Below are 21,104 nucleotides of genomic sequence, written 5' to 3'. Positions count from 1 at the left end.
TAAAAGTTCAAGAGCACATAAGGTCATTATGGGAAATTTTTCACTTGATACTCTTCTCGACATGTATGAAGTCTAGTATGGAAGACTAGCCCTTGAAATCAGGGCTGTAAGGGCTTGAAGATGGGGGTAAAAGACTAAGCAATCATGCCAATTTTCCCCCTTAAAATTACATGCACTCTGGTTGCAAATATGTAACATATTTAATATACAATCTTTCGGCTTTCAAGAAATCCAGGGCTTTAAAATTAGAGGACTACATTTTCAGTCAGTGCTTTTTCAGTGACTTGCAATTAGAAGAGGTAACAGCAGATTAAAGTGGTGTTTGTAACAAACACATGCCATGGGTGCAAGATGCTAAATTCACATAGGCAAACAGCCAATACTGCCACAGCTGTCACTGTGATTTTGTTGATGTCCCCCAGAGCAAGACTGTTGCCTTGGTGCCAAAACCACAGCCACTGCCAAAACACTGGTAGAGATCAGAGCTGAAGACTTCAGTCTTCTTCCCGGGAGCTCCGATGGAAGCAGCTCAAAGCTCACTGTTCCCCTTCAAGAGAGGAGGTGTCTGCCACACTGTGGCAACAACTAAAATTGGTGCATTCTATGATTTGTTCACATTCCTTCCTCCCCCCAATATTCCTTCATTTTCTTCCTTACTGCAATGTGGAACAAGCAAATAAAAGGAATAAAACAGAAACAAACAACACTTATTTTCCCCAAGTATTAATTCTACCCTTCCATCCTATTAGATCAAGACAGGATTGAAACTCCAAATACTGTTAGAAGCAAATAAGTACCACTCCTTTTGGCTGTGCTGGATTCTCAGAAGAGGGAAGAAAACGATGCCAGAAAAACTTACTCCCCTGAAGGGAAGACAATTCTTTGTCTCTGTTCAGAATTAATGTAAAAAAATCCATGCCCTTCCTCTCTGGTATGAGAATCCTTTTTCTCAACAGAGACAGTCAAAGCTACTGAATTTCTTTCCAGCCTCTAGTGATTTATTCATATACACATAGATATGGAATATAAACAACATTAAGACTATCACTACAGCCATACTGAAAAATCAGTGATAATACCAGCTCTTGCATTGCTAAGCAGGTTGAACTTACTACATCTTTCACAGGACACTGCCCGCCTCTGCTGCTCTCTGTTACTTTTTATCTTAATGAGGGAATTTAATGCTCATGGAATGACACCAGCAGCAATGGAGAGATCCAGGAATAGCGTGGGCAGATGCTGTGCACAAGTTTCTCCCACAGCTCTGCCAATCAGCCTCAAGCCTGATTCATCTGCTTTCAGCATTGTGTTTTCCTGAAACAGTGTTTTCTTTTCCTGTGCCAAACTGTATGGTGTAGAGTTCCACTAGGCATTAAAATGACTGTAGACAAATTTTCGCTATCATGACTCATAACTTGAAATCAGGGCTGAAAGGGCTTCAAGATGGGGGTAAAAGACTGAGCAATAAACCAGTAAACTTCTCATGAAAATTAATTTACCTATAAAAATACTTTCTGCAGAAGAAAGAGTAGAAAATTAATCCCAGGTTTCCCCCCTGCAGAATAAATACCCTTCTTGTCCTTCTTTCATCTCTGCAACAGTATCTAAACAGCAGCTGCTTCTGAATCAAACTAAGTTGTAAAACTAAGCTGTGTTATGAATTTCACCATTCTTCTACAAGGGCTACTCTGAAGTGCATCTGTCAATAGCAACATCTGTTTTTGGTTCATCTCAAACTATTCTAAGGGCAGTACTGGAAGGTATTCAAAGAATGGCAAAAGGAGCCAAACAACATTTTTATTGTTGCAATTTCAACACTTACAAGCCTGCATATCAGCCTAAAAGTAGGTGAGTTGTGAGCCAGGCCAGAAGACTGTTTATCCACAATTAAGTGTCACTGTGAAGTGTTAATATGGAGAGGTATGCAAGAACTTAGTTGGCAACTTTGTGAAGATAAAAAATAAAGGCTCTTTATTTAAAGGAGCATTTGTATTATTGATGCAGCAAACAGCTTATGGCAAGTGCCATTTCCAAGTTCCTGTAAAAGTCTTTTTCCCTCCTGTAAAACCCAGCCCAGGTCATATCCTAAAAAAGTTTGTCATTATGATGGATGGAAGTGTGCATGGAAGCAAAGACAAATTTCAAGGAGCCTTTGGCAGAGGAAAAGTTAGTAACACAACTTAATATACCATTTAACAGAAGTAGTCAGGATAAATTTTCGATGTGGCAAGCATTTTAAACAGAGTGACATTTTCATGAAGGTCACAGAGTCTTCCAAGGTAAGGGCATATGCATAAGCTATTGCATACTAAGTTAGACTATGTACTTCCATGGTGTCACATTGAGCCAACAACCTAGAGGCATGCTCTTACCCTGATGGAAATGTCAGGTATGTTGAAACATCTCACTCTTCCATGCAAGCTAAGTTGGCTATTTTGCTCTTGAGCTGCCAAAGAGTAAGAACTTCACCTCAGGTATTACAAAGCAGCTGCTCTACCATAAATTTACTTAGTGTAGGAAACTTTATTACTGGTCCACACTTGCACTGCACAGCATCTATGAAACACTGCAAAGTGGATCCAAAGGAGCAAGAAACAGGCACTGTGGCAATTTCCAATTGCCATTAATTCAGGTTTCATATACACGACACCTTACACCTCAGTTCAAATCTTCCTAACTCAGTTATTTTCAAAGACTGCTTAAGAACAACTCCTCATTAAAGTTTCATATATGCTACACAGAGAAAGCTAGGAAGATAGCTAGCCTTAGCAGGTATTTATTCAGGTATATGTGAATAAAGGAAGAACCTTGGCAGGAGACCTGCCTTTCATAAACGACACAGATCAGGACAGAGCCAGCAACATTTTTCTTTACTGCTTAGTAATTCTGATGGACATTAAAATTAAGAAACAAATTCCACGGTGGTGCTCACTCTCCTGTAACCAGCAATCTTTGCTTATTCTCAGTATATTTCTTGCACTCTTAACTTTGAGCTTCTTTCATAATTCCCCACAATATTGCCTGAGTTTTGCAATGGGTATGCAAGGCTTTCATCTAGGTTGACAGCCATTTATAAGCTGCTTTGGTAAACTGCCATTTCCCTTTCTCTCTTCCAAGAAGCAGCATCATCAAGAGTCCAAGTGGGACCTCACAAATGGAAACGAGGACTGGCAGAAGTGGGCAGCACCGGCAGGCTGAGTTACTTATAAACGTAACCAGGCAGCCCCAGCTCTGCCTCTGACAGTCTCTTTCACAGCTCAGCTGAGATGTTTCCGTTTATTTGAATGATAAGGGAAAACTAATTTCCAAGATGTCACCACACTGGGATCATTTGTTGATAGAAGACAACACTGGATGAGTGGAGAGCCAAGACTGCTTTTCATAAGCACTGATCCCAGTGTAACTACATGGGTCGCATTTCCCTAGAGCTGGTACTGAACAGGAGTGAGTAAGGAGAAAACCAGAAACAATGATATTGACCTCTACTGCATTACAGCCTAGTGGTGAAGCTCTGCCAGTGATCTACAAAGGGCATAGCAACAGAATGCTGCCTCCTTGAAATTATTTATATTATTCTTCTACTTTACCTTATTTTAGCATGTAATTGATTTAAACATAAAATGAGATTTTGTTTTTCCAGACATTTCATAAAATTTGATTTACTATAAAAATACATTATTTCTAATTTATGGCAACCCCTTCTAAACTCTTTTTAATTACATGGGTATTTGTGTTCCATTATTATCCTTCTGAGTCTGATGGTAGTATTACAAATGTACCAAGTTCTTTCCTAAAGAGAACGCTGTTTTCTTTCTCTTTTTCAACTCACTATACCCTGAAGTTATCCTGAGGAAGTCCTTTAATGAATTTAGGAAAAGCAGCAGAAATACATTCTCTGTGAGAACATTTCCAGCAAACTGTCCTCTACAACACTTTTATTTCTGTCTGGAGACATAGAGACAAACAGATGGGACTGTTTACAACCACCTCATGCACACATACTACTGTCATTATGCTTTTAGAGAATCTGTCCTGTATATATGCCAGAAGCAAAATTAAAAATAAAGAGATTAAGAAAAATATCTAACCTCCTTTCAAAGACTCCAAGTTATGTTGTCACATTGTTGCTTAACTATCTCCCTAGGTCATTTCACCTTTTTCCTGCCTAAGCTTATTTAAGTTCCACTTTATACACTGGATCTTGTTATATCTTAGTGTATAGAAAGAAAAATCCTCTGTTCCACTCTTAATTTACAGATGCAAAACCCTACATATAAAAAAATTAATCCATTATTTAATATTTCTTCTATAAATTGCAGGTGTTAAATATGCTAAGCACTGCAGTATGATAACTGTTTTTCTAGACCCCTAATTATTTTGGTTGAGTCACCATCACTGGAGATATTAAAAGACATGTGGATGCAGCACTTAGGGATATGGTTTAGTGGTGGACTAGGCACTGCTGTCTTAGTGTTTGGACTTGATGATCATAAAGGTCTTTTCCAACCTAAATGATTACATGATTTCAACAAATTTCTATGAACCTTAAGACACACTTCTTTAACTGCAGATGTAGCTTATGGCCTTCTGGGGATTACAAAGGGAGCTCTGGGATACCCACTGACACAACCTACCTGATTTCAGATTTTGAAGTGGGATAAATCCCTCCCTGATTCCCAGATGTCTCACCCACACTTGGTTATACTGAAATGCAGATTATGATAATGGGACCATTTAATAAGCAGTTCACATCATTATAAATCAGTAACCTACTGTCCTTGTTATCTGCCAGTCTTTGTTAACTCCAAGTACTTTATCAGCAAAGATTTTATTCTCTAGGTTTCTGAGGAGTTTCCTGAATGTCATTAGACCTTGCTAGGAAAGACATCACTCATTTTTCTCCATGTTCACATCTCTCAGAACCAGGCTGTAAATGATCCATGTCTGTAATTTTAACTCCATTTGTGCAAACTTTTAAATGCGGGGGCCTTTGTTTTATCAGGGCCAAAAGTCGCTAACTGCTTCATGGGGTTTTATATTAGAAATATTAATTATATATATGTACGTATGTATTTAAAATTGCTTTTAACTTTTGCTCTTTTTTCTAGTTGTTCTAGCACTGCAAGAAAATGGTCTAATCCTGCTCTTATGACAATCAAAATGAGTTTCTCCAAGTGTAACTGCACTGATGCATTAATGAACACAATATACTGTGGCACTGGAGGAAAGGTGGACTCAAAACTTTTTGAGTAAGAACTCAAAATTCTTACACAGCATGCATGAATATGACTTTTCTGTGCACGCCACTACATATTCTCCTGTATTTCTTCCATATAACCATGGCTAAGTCCTCAGACATAGAGTGTTTCATCTATTGCTGTCACTTTCACCAGTGGGCCTCAGAATACTTTGGAACTGCTGGGAAGATGACTGGCTAATCCAAGCTTCCTCTATTTCTCCACTGCCTCTTAAGTCTTGCCCTTTGACACACTTGCCTATGGCAGCCATGCCAAGTTGCCCTGGAAAAAACATGGAAAAGCAGCTGCCTGATGTTAAAACAAATATCAAAGAATACCATAATACAGGAAAACAAAGTAAAGAACATATTGTCTCATAATGTAAGGAAAGTGAGGATTGAATCTGCCCTGGTTACTTGCAGTGACATCTTCCAATCTCTCTAATTAAGAGTTGGTAGAATTCCTTCAAAGTGAAGAACAGACCTCAAGCCAGGAGCTAATTAAAGCACTCTCATCCTTAGCCAAGTGCAATTTTCTTAAACTGTTGCATAAGTGATTACAGCAAGACAGCAGGATTCATGTTTATTACCTGAATTGTCTGGTAAACTGAAGGATCAAATCCTTTCACAGTCACCTCCCGAAAAACTCGTGGCTCCAGTTCTTCTTTGGTCAGATCACAGTGATATATAATACCTAAAATAGAGTGCAAGGTTGTCAGCTTAGTGTACGTCTACCATTAAAAGGATGCTGATTTAAGTGCTGTGATGGAGTAATGAATGGCAAAGGTAACTTTGCAAGGTGAAGAACAGTAGCTCTCGACACATTCTTTCAGTTAATATATATTTTAACACATACATATATGCACTTCATCTAGGCAGGGTGCAAAGGTTTTCTGTACAGAAGGAATACATCTCTGTGCCCATATAAAGCCAGCAATCCAAAGTGGCTAAAGCAAAATGGAAAAAATACTTGTTTTCATAAAGTTACATAGCACTTATTGAAAATGATGATGTTGGAAGAAATAAATAGGAAGTTTGTTTTGAAACATCTCCTCTAGAGCCACCATACTAAGACTAAATATATCAAGAATTTCATTCAGGTCAACATTTTTCTCTTTATGATAGAATATTTTGAAAACGCAATTCAAACAGACAGCCGGATAATAGAAAAAGCTAAGCAACCACTTGAAATTGTAGCAGCCTGGCACAGGTTACCTGTGTAACTGAACAGAATTTGGTCTCATGCAATTTATTTCACAACCTGATCCTGCAGGTTTGAAGGCAACTTGACTTGCTTGAGTTGCACCAATGATTTCTAAAGGATTGTGCGCAGGAGAAAATTTATGTATATAAGCAGTATAAGATTTCTAGGTTGCAGCAGAGGCAGAATCTCAGAGACTGCAGCAATCTAGATATTAAACAGACATGTAATTAGCCAAGAGGAATTTTGTATTTAGACTATGAATTATATTTCCTGGCATTCAGCCTTAATAGCATTTGAGCATAAACACATAGGGTAACATTTTACAAAGTCCTAATATTCATGGATATACTGAAGATACAGATGATACATAAAACTAACCTCGGTGTTAATTATTCTTTGCCTTTCAGCTTTACAACAAGGTGGTCTCTATAAAATTTAAAATGTGTACTAGGGAAAAGAACACTGAAAGTTAAGGCAAAAAGTTCCTCAATGTAATAAAACTAAGGTGGACAGGACTTGATTGAAATATTACTGTATTGTCTGTATTTTAGATACTTAGAGGAAATCAGAAGTAATTATTACAGAGGTTATAGCTATAAAAAATATATCGAAACATGAAATAATGAGGAAACATATCTGATACAAGAGATTGGTCTCATTAAATCACTAACTGTGAAAAATCAGAAAGACAGATTGGCAAAGGAACAGAGATGAAAATTAACATTCCTGATAACTGATAAAGAGTTTCTATAATGGTGAATTAATAGGGAATCTAATCTGCTGGGAATTTTTTTTTTTCATTTATCACAAGTAAATAGCAAGCCTAATGCAGGGTGACAGGTACAAACAAGTATTAGAACAGCATTTCCCTAAAGATTAGGATCCAGAAAGTCATGCCAAAGCACAAAGAAAAGCACATGAAGTGGTAACAGGCAGAGCAGACATTTGACATATATTTACAGCCACCCAAGTTGGATAATGTATTGGCAAACATTACACACAGAGCAGGCCGAATAGCTGCGTATTAGGAAACCACATGATAAAGTATAAGCAGAGTCACAGACTGCATTTCAGGAGTCAATCAACCTAATATTACAGTAACATGCAATTGAATCCCTGATACTTGCATCTCTTGTTCGGTTATATTTTTAGTGGCATGGCAGTTAATAGCCAAAACCATAGTAACGTTGGTGCCCGCACTCTTTTGCTCGGTGGTAAATAAATGCAAAACAATAGAGTGCTCACATAAGTATTTTAATGGAGTGGACAGCGTGGATAACCATATTTTTCAGGGAACAGCAAAAATTATTTTTATGATGTCATAATCTATGGTTTAGAACTGCTTTATTCATTATTTCATACATATGTTCATTATTACTTCTGTTGTGGGTATTAACCATAAATAAACAAGAATTAACATTAAAGGTCAATTTATTTCTCATTAGAAAAAAAAAAGTACAACTTAATAAAAGTGCAAATTATATTGATGTCTAATTGCAAAGTATGAAGATCTATGTTCATCAAGGACCAGCTCCATACCTTTCCTTTTGTCTGATTATTCCACTGATGGGGGAAATGAAGGCTGCATGCAAAAAAAATATCCACACACCTACCTAAAAATTTTCTCTCTGGTCTGATTTCCTTACCCCTTCCTTATGCCCATACAGTCTACCTCCATTTCTTCCCTTCCTCTTTCTTCTAGATTCCAGGTTGCTCACGGCAAATTCTCTGTAGATGCTAAGCACATGGATAAAAAGGAAATAAAAGTCTGCCCAAGCAACCAGCAGGCAGTGAGAGCAGCCATTGCTGGCTGACAAGCCACAGATTAAAACAGATCTCTGGGCTCTTCCCCTCCACATGTTTAGCAGTTGCAGAGACTCTGCTGGCTCAGCGGAGGTGAACAGTGCAGGCTCGTAAGACTGGCACCTTCTTGCCCATGAGCTGGGATGTGAGCAAATGAGCTATCTGAACCATCATGCTGGGATGAAGTCAGAGGTAAATGCAAGAGTGTCCTCGAGCTCTTCTCCAGTTGCAATTATCTGAATGCTGTTTAAAAGTTTGTTTAAAAGAGGAACTGGAAACCTATCTTATTTCTGGTTATGAAAACAGTAAGATAATAACAGGAAATCCATCACCCTTCTTATCTGCTAAGCAGAAACGTAATTTTGATAATTTCACACAATCCTTTAGGAAAACCAGAAAACCTATCAGAACTATCATACAGCCATTTTGCAACATAGCTCCGCTCTAACTGAAACAGAGGAAAAATATATGTCAGATGCTGTAAGAACAGTTTGGATCATCTTATGATTCATGATCACTTACAACCCTGGACTAAGATAAAGATCATGAAGCCTATCTCTTCTCTCCATACTTCAGTCCTTTCCTGCATTAGCTATTGATTGTTTGGGCTATAAAGAAATTTAAAATAGCAACAGCAAAAAACTACAACAACAACAAAAACAACTGACCGACCAAAAACCCCCAAACCCAAACAAACACCCCCCACCCCAAAACAGCAAACACATTTTCTTGTCATTGTACTAACTTCACAATTGCATAGAAACTCCCTTATTATTCAATATCCTAGAATACTTACTGATGTTCCACACATGTATTACAGAATGTTTTGGACAGCTCTGGCTTTGCGAGAGGATTCCTACAGCAATCCAACAGATGTAAGCACAGATAGTAAGAATGCTCTTATGAGGCTATGCATAAATGCATCACAAAGCTATCAGAAAATAAAGTGCCTTTTAAAGATGTTCTTCAAAATTGTGATGAAAAATCCCAGGGAATACATCAAAAATTGTCTTCAACAGAATTTGTAAACTTGTATCTTGCTGTATGAAGCAAGAGCTGTGAGAATGCTACAGTTTCCTCTCTAGTACAAGCCAGTCTTAAGTAATTTCTCAATGCAGCTCTCAAATATTAGTATGCATATTATTTAGCCCTCATGGATCAATGCCTGGTACATTTTGAAGAGCACAACCACGGCGTAACTGCAGGGTGGGGAAGCAGTTTTCACTGCATCTTAGAGATACTTAATAACTACTAAACAGAAAGTGAGAAAGATACTGTTTCCAAGAAAAGGAACAATAACTAGGGGAAAACAATCTTACCTGGAGATAAAAAGGAAGTAAACTGATAGAATATTTCTGTGTCCTTCTTTTGGCCACTATATCCCACAATACTGCCAACTTCTAGGGGAAAAGTCTTGAGATGTGCACCAGTAGCTAGGTCATGAAGTTGCAGGATATTCTTCACATCATGCAGATAGCACAAAACCAGGAAGTTGGACCTCACACAAGCAACCCATTCTGCAGATTGCAGGAAAGAGAAACAAATACAGTGAAAAGAATTGTAAGAAGGAAAACAATCAGACATAATCTGACTGTAAAATTCTTTAGCATTCCTAAATACATGAACCAAAATTTCTGACATGCATTGAGGTTAAATCTTTAGAAGTCACCTGCCTTCTGAAACAAAAAGGTGAACCCAAAAGTAAAGGCTGACATTCATTGGAAACACACTAACCATGATGCTTGAAGCTAGTTCATGCAGACAGGAGTAATGAATTGCTTAACCAAGATACTTATACATTTGCGGTGCTTATAGACCATTACTGCTCTTAAATATCAGATATTTCATTGTAAAACTGAAGCAAAACACTGATCTTTGCCAGGAATACTTATGGAAATGTGTGAAAATAGAAACAATCACTATGATTCAGACTTAAGCTAAACTCATAAGAACAGACAGACATGTGCTATACTGCACACTGAAATACAGCACCTTAAGTATTCAGGAGGCAATTCTCTTAAATAAGCTCTATTGGGTGTAAGAAAAGGATTAGTCTGAGGTGACATCCTCAACACACCGCCACCAAAAAAAATGCTTATTCAAGAAGCTAATGTTAAACAGCATTCTTTAGACTGTACGCTAGTAGGAACACAGTCAACATAATCTGGCAAAAGGATCCAGGAACAAAATGCTCTACAGAGGGTCATTTCCTTTATACCTCTCCTGGCAGTCCTGGGCCCTGCAGAGCTGCCCACCTCAGCAGTGCAGGCACGAGAGCCTCTGCTTCAAAGAACCTTTCACATTCGGAGTTTGTTCCTCAGAACAATTACCAGAAATGTGTGAACTTTTTAATGGAATGCTGATTTTCTTAACTGGACTTTGGAAAAGCTAAACTAAAAAAAAAAATAAAAGAGGCAGCTCTGGGCTGGCAATTTCTACAAAAATCCCTGCAGTTCTACTGACCATCTCGTTCCAACCCCCACCTTTATATCCTGTGAAGTGTAGAAACTCTTCAGGGCTCCAGTTCACCTGGAATATATCATGTAACATTCTCTCCTGTCTCCTCTGCCACTGGCTTTAGATCTTTAGTGACAAATTATATTTCTTTACTTATGCAGGAAAAAGACTGAAACCTCTTCATCTCTCTTACTGCTTCTGTCATTTTAAAAACCAGTTACCCTACTTTGCAACAAAAGTATTTCAACGTCTTCTCATTAAGTCACAAATCACACACAAACAAGACAAACCAGGTTAAAACTCAAGAAAAAAGTATCTGGAAGGAAAGAAGGCCTTTTTGTTTGTTTGTTTGTTTGTAAGTCTAGGTGAAGTGGTGATTCTTGTCCTCTACCAACTTTCGGTGTGCAACTTCTCCCCTGACAACTCATACTGGTAATCTAAATCATGGCAAGGTACCACGGACAATGACTTCTGTAATATGCTGTAAGCAAAACCTGAAAAGATGGAATAAAATGAGCAAGAAAAATTAGGTAGAACCAACAGGGGCACGCAGTAATGTCAAAGTAGCACTGTGAGAAGGGGAGTTTAAAATACCAATATTGGAGGAAAAAACATCAAAAACAAAACAGAAGCAAGCCAAAACTGACGGATTTTTCACTTTTACGGTTTTATGTTATGCATTTTTTAGCAGGTCTTGTCAGTTTCCCCAGAGACCTATAAAACCAAATAATCTGAATTCAGAGTTTTACCGAAGACAGTTTTATAAGTGGATCTTCGCACATTCAGGTTCAGAACAAAAGTTCAAAGTTGTATCATGTGCTTCTTCCATTAAGGCTAACAAAGTCTTTCTGAATTGAAGGTCAAAATTCTTTATTCTGTAGCATTTAGCTTCTTTAACAGTCCCTGCTTTCATATACAGTTCAGGTCTGTCATGACCCCCTACAGCTACAAGACCTTCAAATCCTAACAGCTCAATACAGTCTACTTTCCTTTTAGCTTGCTCCTGAAAGACCTGAATTTAACACAAGTCTGACTTTCTAGCGATACGAACTTACGTTACATAAGCACCAAAATAAAGTTTCAGTACTCTTTTCTTCACAAAGACCACCACTAATACTTGTTTACCCTATGACATTGCAATTTCCTCATGAGCTTCTAGCCTAAATCTGTTAATTTTCTAACCAAAGCCCCGGAGTACAACACTAACTGAAATTTCATCCATGAAGCCATCACCTGAAATAATAAGATACAGCACAATGTAACACTGTTTATAAATTAGTAATTCGTGTGTAATTTTAGCTCTGCAGTGACTTAAACTGCTTAAGTGAGGCCAGAGAACAGAATCAACTTTGTAAGTTTAATCGTTATATCCAATTACATATTTTAAAATACAGCATCATTCTTGGCTGTATGAACAAGGAGAATACGCAGTAATTTAAAATATTTATTACACTGTCACTGCACGTATCTGCTAACATTCATATGTATAACTGGTTTAACACAAATATGAATTTTAAAAAAACAGCATCCCTGCATAACACACCATTTTTGCTTGCAGATGTAACGAAAATGTCCAGTTTTACTCTTGAAATTCCCTGACACTTGAAAGTTTCACAAAATGGATTACAGATAAACTGTAAATGTATAATATATAGATTTGCTTCAGCAAAAATACTACTTAAACAATCTTTAACTTACAATTAAATTGTGATGACCCTTAATTCCTTACTAATAATTTTATGAAGCATTGCAGTTTAATGAATGTTTTAATTAAAAGCTGAAGTACATTATTACTTCGACTTCAATTACAAAGAGATATTATTCTTTTGCCAAAAAAAAGCAGTTGCTGCTGGCTTACATGCTGCTATTGAAGAACTTGCCTAGGAAACAGCAACATTAACTCAAATCAGAATCAAAACAGAGCAAAGGACTGAAGCAGACATGAAAGAGCAGAAAAAAAAAAAGACACTAAGAACCTACGTTTATACATAGCAAGCTAAAACAATGCTGAATTATTAACAAGAGCTATTTTTTGACTGCAAGCTATAAACTGAGTCTCTGTTACTCCCATGCTTGGCACAGATAACTGCAGATACTGCAGAGTTTGTTGCATTAGCAGACTCCTTGGTTTTGCTCATGCTTTGCAGAACACATATTGCATATCTCTGTACTTCCTGGAACCTTCTTCACATACCTAAAGTTAAACCTGACAACATTCCTGAAGGCTCCCTTTATAGACAATAGGCAGAAAAAAACACCTTTAGAATGCAGTTCACCCAACTGTTTTGGATACCCCGTTCTGGGATACTGTGAACTTCTTCACTGACCAGTTTCTCTAACACAAGTGGGATTTTTTATAAAAAGCTAACCATCTAATATCTCTCCAATATATAGGCTTGGTTTATTTTCAGTTAATACCGATGAACACAGCAGTTATTTTCACAGTTACACCTGAATTTATCAATTATTCTCCTGCATACTTACAATCCACCTACTGACAATACCCATTCAGGCAAGGGACTTATTTAACAATAAACAAGTAGAGGTTGCCTCTTCCATCCTGAGCCTGTTGGCTCAGGCATCAGAGAGATGGACACAGCTGGAGGCACTGGTACGTACTGAAAATAGATGTGAAGAATTATTGGCACTGACCATTTCTCTCTGAAGATGACAGTGACCACCTGGATAACTACAAAATATTACACACAATTTTTCAACAGCTAAATTTGGGCTAGATGAGTTAGACCTCTTAACAAGGCCTAGAAAATTGAGCTCAAAGACCTTGAAGTTGCAGCTCAACCTTTTAAAAATTCATATACTGCTGCTTTCCAAAACCTTTAGTATTTCGACAGTCTTCATTAGTAGCAAAGGCATGCCACTAACTTGGCACCTGCAACATTGCTATGAACAACTTTTTGAAACTTTTTGAAAAGTTTCAGGGAAAAAAAAGGTTGAATCCTCACACCAAACATCTGTGCCACTAACCTTTATTACTTATGACAGCTCTGACCTTTCATTTCTGCAGCAGTAGCTACAGCATGCCAAATGCCCAAGTGTACAAACATGTTTTGACAGACGCAGTCTGAAATGTTGATGGAGAACATGCCAAGCCAGAAAAGCAAGGTAGCCATGAGCCTTCAGCAAAAAACTGCTGAGTTACTTGCTGCACAGTGTGCTTGTGCATCCTCTCAACAACTAGTGAATATATTTCCATGGACTGACAAAGCTGTAGCTGGATGATCATTTTGGTTTCTTTGGTCATCACAGACAGCAACCACATATCACAGCGTCTCCCTCATAACATAAAGCATGTGTCTTCTCCCTGACATGTCATCCTCAGTGACAGCCTGCCACATTTAAGTTAATGGAAAAGCTCCAACCAATTTCAAGAAGACAAGTATTTTATATCCCACATCCTCTCAGCATGACACACACAAACAAGAGAGTCCAAAGCTCTTCTGAAGCTGCAGACATTAGGAGAAATGCTTCCTTAAGTAACCTAAGGCTTTAGCCATCTGTGACTGATGCAGTTTTTCCATGGTAAAGAGAGTTAAACAAAGCCACAAAAGCCTTGTCAGGGGAGAAGAATAAAACTTTCAGTCAGGAACATGCATCTGGACCACATCTTCTCAGTGACTGAGGGACTGTATCTGGCTTGGCCAGAACTTAGGGGGTGCTTTTTATTGCTGGGAAACACTGGAGCTAAGCCACATCCCAGTTGGTTTGTTTGTTGGGGGGACGACGACTGTGTGTGTGCACATGTCCCATTTCATATTAGAAGCTTATCAATCTGGTCATTTGCATTGCAGCCATTTCCGTCCTTTCTGCCACACTTTCGCACTAGCTGTCTCTGTAGGATGTTTCCTCTGAGCTGTACACAGGTGGTCACACAACTGTTCCTCATAACAGAGACACAATCCTTCATGCATCTGCTTTGTAAGCAAAACTCCAAAGAGTGTAAGGCTACAGGTACTCTGAAAAACACTACAGGGTAACGGAGTACACAGGCTTCATGACAGCCAAGATGAATACAAGGGATTACTCACACCCATGCACACACATCCTTGTCATTCAGGATCAACAATTTCTTAGTGCATATTCCAGACTTTTCCTCCTGGTTTCACTACAGTGCCAAAAGATACATTTCAGTTTTGGGAGCGGAGTTACTGCAATTCTTAAGCATTTCTGAATTAGCTACCAGATTAAAAGTATGAAGAAAAATACTCCTGTTTCACTTGGAGTACACATTCCAGCTGAGGAAAGGGAAGCAGTTTTTATAGAATCATAGCATAGTTAGGGTTGGAAAGGACCTCAAGATCATCTAGTTCCAACCCCCCTGCCATGGGCAGGGACACCTCACACTAAACCATCCAACACAAGGCTTCATCCAACCTGGCCTTGAACACTGCCATGGATGGAGCATTCACAGCTTCCCTGTGCAACCCATTCCAGTGCCTCACCACCCTAACAGGAAAGAACTTCCTCCTTATATCCAATCTAAACTTCCCCTGTTTAAGTTTTAACCCGTTACCCCTTGTCCTGTCACTACAGTCCCTGACGAAGAGTCCATCCTCAGCATCCCTACAGGCCCCCTTCAAATACTGGAAGGCTGCTATGAGGTCTCCACGCAGCCTTCTCTTCTCCAGGCTGAACAGCCCCAACTTTCTCAGCCTGTCTTCATACGGGAGGTGCTCCAGTCCCCTGATCGTCCTCATGGCCCTCCTCTGGACTTGTTCCAACAGTTCCATGTCCTTTTTATGTTGAGGACACCAGAACTGCACATAATACTCCAGGTGAGGTCTCACAAGAGCAGAGTAGAGGGGCAGGATCACCTCCTTCGACCTTCTGGTCACGCTCCTTTTGATGCAGCCCAGGATACGGTTGGCTTTCTGGGCTGTGAGCGCACACTGCAGCCGGCTCATGTTAATTTTCTCATCGACCAACACCCCCAACATTCTCTGCAGGGCCGCTCTGAATCTCTTCTTTGCCCGAGTCTAGATGTGCAGATGTGTGCAAGGTACAGGAGCATCACTGGCTTTGACACTGCTTGGTAAATGGCTGAGATTCAAGGAAATGTTCAGGATCACTCATCTGTGACACATTCAGAAACATGTCTTATTTCTCAGCCCTCCCTACTCACAAGTACAGGGCTAGATACAACTGCTGCTCTCGAGGTGTCTTGTGCTACCAGCATTAAGCATTTTTTGGGGGGGTCAGAGTTCTTAGAATTATTTAGGCTTCTAAAGACAGCAAGTTTATCCTAGGCCTTAGAACCAGTGTTGCAGTGACTGTAATGATCAGTCTACATTTATGGTTTCATAGCTGCCTTTTAAGTAATTCAGCACACCTACTTGCAGCCATGTGGTCATTTAAAGCCCTAGTTCAATGTTAGATGTGAATCTCTCCTATGGTTACATTTTAGCCTCCCTGAAAATTAAAAGTAACACTTTATAAACAAACTCCAATGTGGAAGAAATGAATCTCATCACACTTCAGTATACTCTGAGGCCCCCCTCTATTTCATTTTAAAATAGCTGCAATTTAATTCTTCCCCTCAGCTCAGAGTAGAGATCTAAATTTACCTCAGCTCTGTGCAAAATCCCTGCTGAAAGCTGTAAAATGAGGTGTGTACGACCTCATTGCAGGAGTATGTTTGGGGTTTTTTCCTGTAATTCCCAAATTAGCTTATTTATAAACAGTTCTGAAAACAAAAAAGGTCAAAGCCAATAAAAAAGTCTGTCTTGAAGAACATGAAGGAACCAAATGACATTCACATAACCTTGTAGGCATGTGTTCATTTCTTAGTTAGATTACATTAGCTATTTAACATCTTCTCCAAGAATTCATTAGGATACTTTGTGGAATTTCTCTTTTTGCACTGATGGATGCTGGCAATTCTTAATCCTGAATTTATTATTCATAAATAAGTCTATTCCTATGCGTGCACACTGCAGCTTTTATGGAACTGAATCTATGCGGATGGCTATGGCTACCAGGCTCTTCACATCAGAGTAGGAGACTTTTGGAGCCAAGTACCTATATACCCCAGTAAAACACATTTGTGACCTACAGCATCACTAAATATAATGTTTATTAATAAATTCTAATACTTTTTAATAAGATGTAATTAGTTGTCACTCCAACACATATTTAAAATTGGACATGCAGCAATACTGCTTTAGCCTTTCAATCACTGCTGTTCTAGCTTTTGCAGAAGGGGTCTCATTGGATTGTTATCTCTGGATTACAGAAAATCAAATTCACTTGACTGCAAGGCTTTCAAGACAATGAATTATTAACTGCCTTCTGCTACAATTATGTTTACCTAAATAAAATCTTGGAATTATTAAAAAAAACCATAACAAAGAGATTGGCTTCCTTGACGACTTCATCAAGTGAAGGAGTATTTTTATTTATTGAGAGCTACAACCTCCTGAACACAACCAAAATCCCTTACCTTGATGCTGAGGATACAACACTAATTTGCTTTGTCTGCCACAAAGAAGCAAATGAACAATCCAAACTTACTTTACTGTAGCACTAAGATCAACTTAAAACTCACACTTTGATTTGTTAATTTAATCCAATTCTTTTACATGACTCCAAAAAGCCGGAGAAATGGACATAAGCCTACTCTGGCTTCATATTCAAATACAGTAGAAGTTTAATGACAAACAACAGACTCCTGAAAGTCACTCTGATGGTTTTATATGACAGATTATGTTTGCTTTCAAGTGTTTAAGAGCTGAATGCCTGTTGTGTTTACAGTATGAAGGCCAGTGCCCTCAGCAAACCCATTTATCTGAACTTTGTTTTCTAAGTGCAGTTCTTATGTTTGTATAGTCAAGGCTGTCATGTGTAAGCCATTAAAGCAGTGTTGCATGCATTAAATTATTTTTTCATGCGCACAAACATGAACTCAGCATGACTTTGCCTTTAGAATGAAAGCAAAATGGAGTTGAGCTAAATAATGCAGTGTAGTGAAGAGCAGATGTAGCCTTTATCTTACTGGGAAGGAATATATAGCCACTGGTCAAAGCTCCTTATGCTGCCCAAACCACATCTCGGGTAAATCCACACACAGTAACTAAACTTCATGTCAATCACATGCTTCTGTCCCATTCTACTTGAACACTCAGCATCCCTAAGTCAATTCTTCCGCTTGGTCCCACTTTATAAATTGCTGTTCCTCATAACTTAAGCATGGCTTCACAGACTATCAGCATATTTGCATGCAACCTAATTAGACTTGGAAGCAATTTTTCCCTTACACATCTAATTTCTTATCTGCTTAGAAATTGAAAGGTACTTCCTCTAAGATGCAGATGGTTCCTGATTCAAACAATTCACCATCTGAAGAGTTGTATCTCACCAAGCTACAATTTGCTAGTTTTGTGTTTACCAACATGGTTTGCAACATCACTGCAATTCTGGGTGTGCTCAGAGTCACCATTTACATCACAGTGAGGACACAATTCATCTAGGCTGTGGCAAAAAAACATGCAGAACACACCATGAAATGCAGACAGAGGTTATATTTTTAATGTGTCTTGAAAAGCAAGATCTTAAGACGAATTTAAAACAGTAGTCAAATAGGTTTGTCTCAGTGAGAAAAGACAGAAGTTACTGTATCAAATCACACACAGAGAATTCTACTAATTCTGTAAAGCAGCCCTTCACCAGAAAAGTAGCAAAGATCAATGAACTTGTATAAAGATGCTTTAATAATAAAAAAACCCCAGATAAACAAAGCACAAAACCCAAACAAAAACCACAAAACCCAACAAGCAGTCTTTGTCAATAGCTATAATTATGCTAATCAGATAAATCATAATTGTATCTTGTACTGTATGGAGAACAGACTACATAAATGTACACAAAGCATTTTTCAAAAAACAGCTTACAAAAGTTTTCTGCATTATCTGAAATGAATTCAAAGTTTTCATAGAAATTGCCACAAAATTATGAGACTAAAAAAATACATCTTCATATTAATTATATTAAAAAAAAAAATTAATGTTTTGAACTCGCTTTTATACTCAGAAAATTCCACACCCTTCAACTTTCTTCAGGCTTTTTTCCAAGTGCTGTCTATCTGTCTTATCCCAGGAACAAAAGAAAATCCTGTTTCAAACTCTGAACAAGTCTGCTCATACTGTGCTGCACTACTGCCAGGCTTGCTCTTTCTCTCCGCTTTCAAAGTCCCTCTTGCTGTAATCTCCAACTATCTAGTAAATGTTTACTACATAGACATGAAGCAGGAAATGAGAGGACAGTATTTTCCTACAAACACAGAGTTCAAACAAGGACAGATGAAGCAACTTCCCTTTGACCACACAGGACGTGAGAGATAGATCCTGTATCTCTCGAATCTCAGCAATCTTTTAAACCCAAATCCTGAACAAAGTTTAAACACAGGGAAAAAGTAAGAAGGTCTGTACAAGAATACTCCACAGACTAATTACTGCATCAGTTGAAAAAAGAAGAACAGAATGTCTTTCACTTTACATGAACTCTTACCTAGAACATCTCTTTCATGTTCAGGGACAAGAACTTTCCATTTGGATTCCCCTGGGTCACTGAAGTCAATGTTGATTAACCGGTAATTCGGAGAATGGCGGTTTGTCTTGAAAGTGAATACTGTTCCTTCGTTGGTGACATACTCATACTCAGCCTCAAAGTTATCTATCAGCTTCACCCACTGAAGAATTCCTGCAAGATCAAACATATAAGTTCTTCACCTTCTGGAACAAAACCTTTTAACACATGAGAGTAAGGCATTCCTGACAATTGCCGTAGGCTCTTTCTCGAAAACCAGGAGCAACTAGAAGTGCAGCTGTGGAAAGAACTTACAAAGAATTCTCCAGATTAATAGGCTATCATTGGAAAATGCCAGGTCATGAACATGTTAACATAATGGTTTTGAGGCATTTCTGTGCACAAAACTGACAGAATTATGGCTAACATTTCACTCCTGTTTTAAGGGGCTGCTGGAAAGCTCAGATGTTTGCTAAAAAGGTGCCATGGAGATGATGCCACTGAGCACATCAGATTCTTGCCAGTGGAGCTCACAAGCCCCTACTTCTACAGACTTCTTGGAATGGGGTGTCGCAGCTGAGTCAAGACTGAACTAAACTTCCAAGCTCGATTTTATTTTTAGTAGACGCGAAAAAAAAATTATTTAATGATAAAATAAATACTTGTGGTGGTGTGGGGGTTTTGGTCTTTCTGCAAAAAAAAAACGTTACTTTTTCTTGAAGTGGAAAGTTTTCTATCTATTTTCATCTATTAAAAGCCCAGAACCTCCCACAGAATAGAGATGATGCTATTTGAATGAGCACAACAAACTTTAACAGCAGGAGTTTCCCTGTCGATTCAGAAACAACATTCCTGAAGTGCTGTTCTGCAGAAGCTTGTCACCTCCAAAGAACAGGTACAGCCAGTCAGCTAAAATGTTTACTTCTGGGTTTGCAAAGAATGAAATTGCATTTTCCTTACCACCCTTCCAGAATATCACATTCTCTAATAGAAGGGCACTTCTCTCAAGCATCAATTGCCTCAGTTTACTCACTCTGTATCATAACATTAATATTGACTCAACCTGGAGTTGGGATTGAAAAAACTCCACTACTTTTTATTCACAATTTACTGTTTTGCAATAGGTTTAGAAAATAGTAGAAAGAAAAAGCAGCAAGGCTAGATCAGATATGCAATATGCTTGTTATATCTACAACACAACCTATCAACCAAACTTACTATTAAAAGCATCATACATTAGCTATGCTGAAAAATCAGAATCGTTATTGATATGTGAAATTGAAGCTTTTGTATTTTAAAATAACATTTGTCATATCCTCTGCCTCTTTCCTAAAACTAAAGATTTAGTCTTCACTTTTAAGTATGAACACATAAACTGTTAATGAAATCTGTCAATGAAATCCTATAATTCAATGTTCGTGTCACTAAAACAGCACATCAGCTTATTTTATAATATTAAAAGCTTAGCAGAATAATGGAAGTAGATGACAGCTGAGCTGTAGTTACTGTAAGTTAAAAAAAAAAAAAGAATAATTGAGGAAGCAGTGCGATGTCTAAGGTCATTAAATGTAATAAGAGAGTATAGCCAGACCTAGTATATTCATGAAGCTTGTATCTCTTAATCGCCATTTTGGTTTAAGGAAAACTTCCTTGTCTCTTCATGCAATATGATAGATTAGCCCATCAAATTCTACTTTTCATACTGCTGTAATACAAACTATGAGACAAATCAGTCAACTTGGTATTCTGCCTCTGAATCAACCAACTGCATGTTAAATCTTGATTTTCACTGAGGTCCGAAGTTTTGTCCTTCTGAAGAGATTTCATGTTGAAGAACTATCCTGCTAAGTCTCTCCAGTTGCTTTT

General features: G+C 38.2%; 1 protein-coding gene across 2 annotated transcripts in view; it reads right to left on the bottom strand.

Moving 5' to 3' along the window:
• The window catches only part of PREP (prolyl endopeptidase), a 94,697-nt gene that overhangs the window by 33,366 nt on the left and 40,227 nt on the right, over positions 1-21,104 (bottom strand). For both annotated transcript variants that reach the window (XR_010613161.1, XM_065681144.1), the window contains exons 8-10: positions 19,221-19,412; positions 9,563-9,760; positions 5,827-5,930 (exon numbers count right to left, since the gene is read on the bottom strand). Coding sequence is in view for 1 of the 2 variants with exons in the window: in XM_065681144.1 (XP_065537216.1) it covers positions 5,827-5,930; positions 9,563-9,760; positions 19,221-19,412 (494 nt within the window). In the remaining variant the exon portion in view is untranslated. The remainder of the gene's footprint in view (positions 1-5,826; positions 5,931-9,562; positions 9,761-19,220; positions 19,413-21,104) is intronic.

Source organism: Lathamus discolor, chromosome 5 (assembly GCF_037157495.1).
Source record: "Lathamus discolor isolate bLatDis1 chromosome 5, bLatDis1.hap1, whole genome shotgun sequence".
Taxonomy (NCBI): domain Eukaryota; kingdom Metazoa; phylum Chordata; class Aves; order Psittaciformes; family Psittacidae; genus Lathamus; species Lathamus discolor.
Note: the sequence above shows the minus strand (reverse complement) of the source record. Positions and strands in the feature narration are given on the sequence as shown.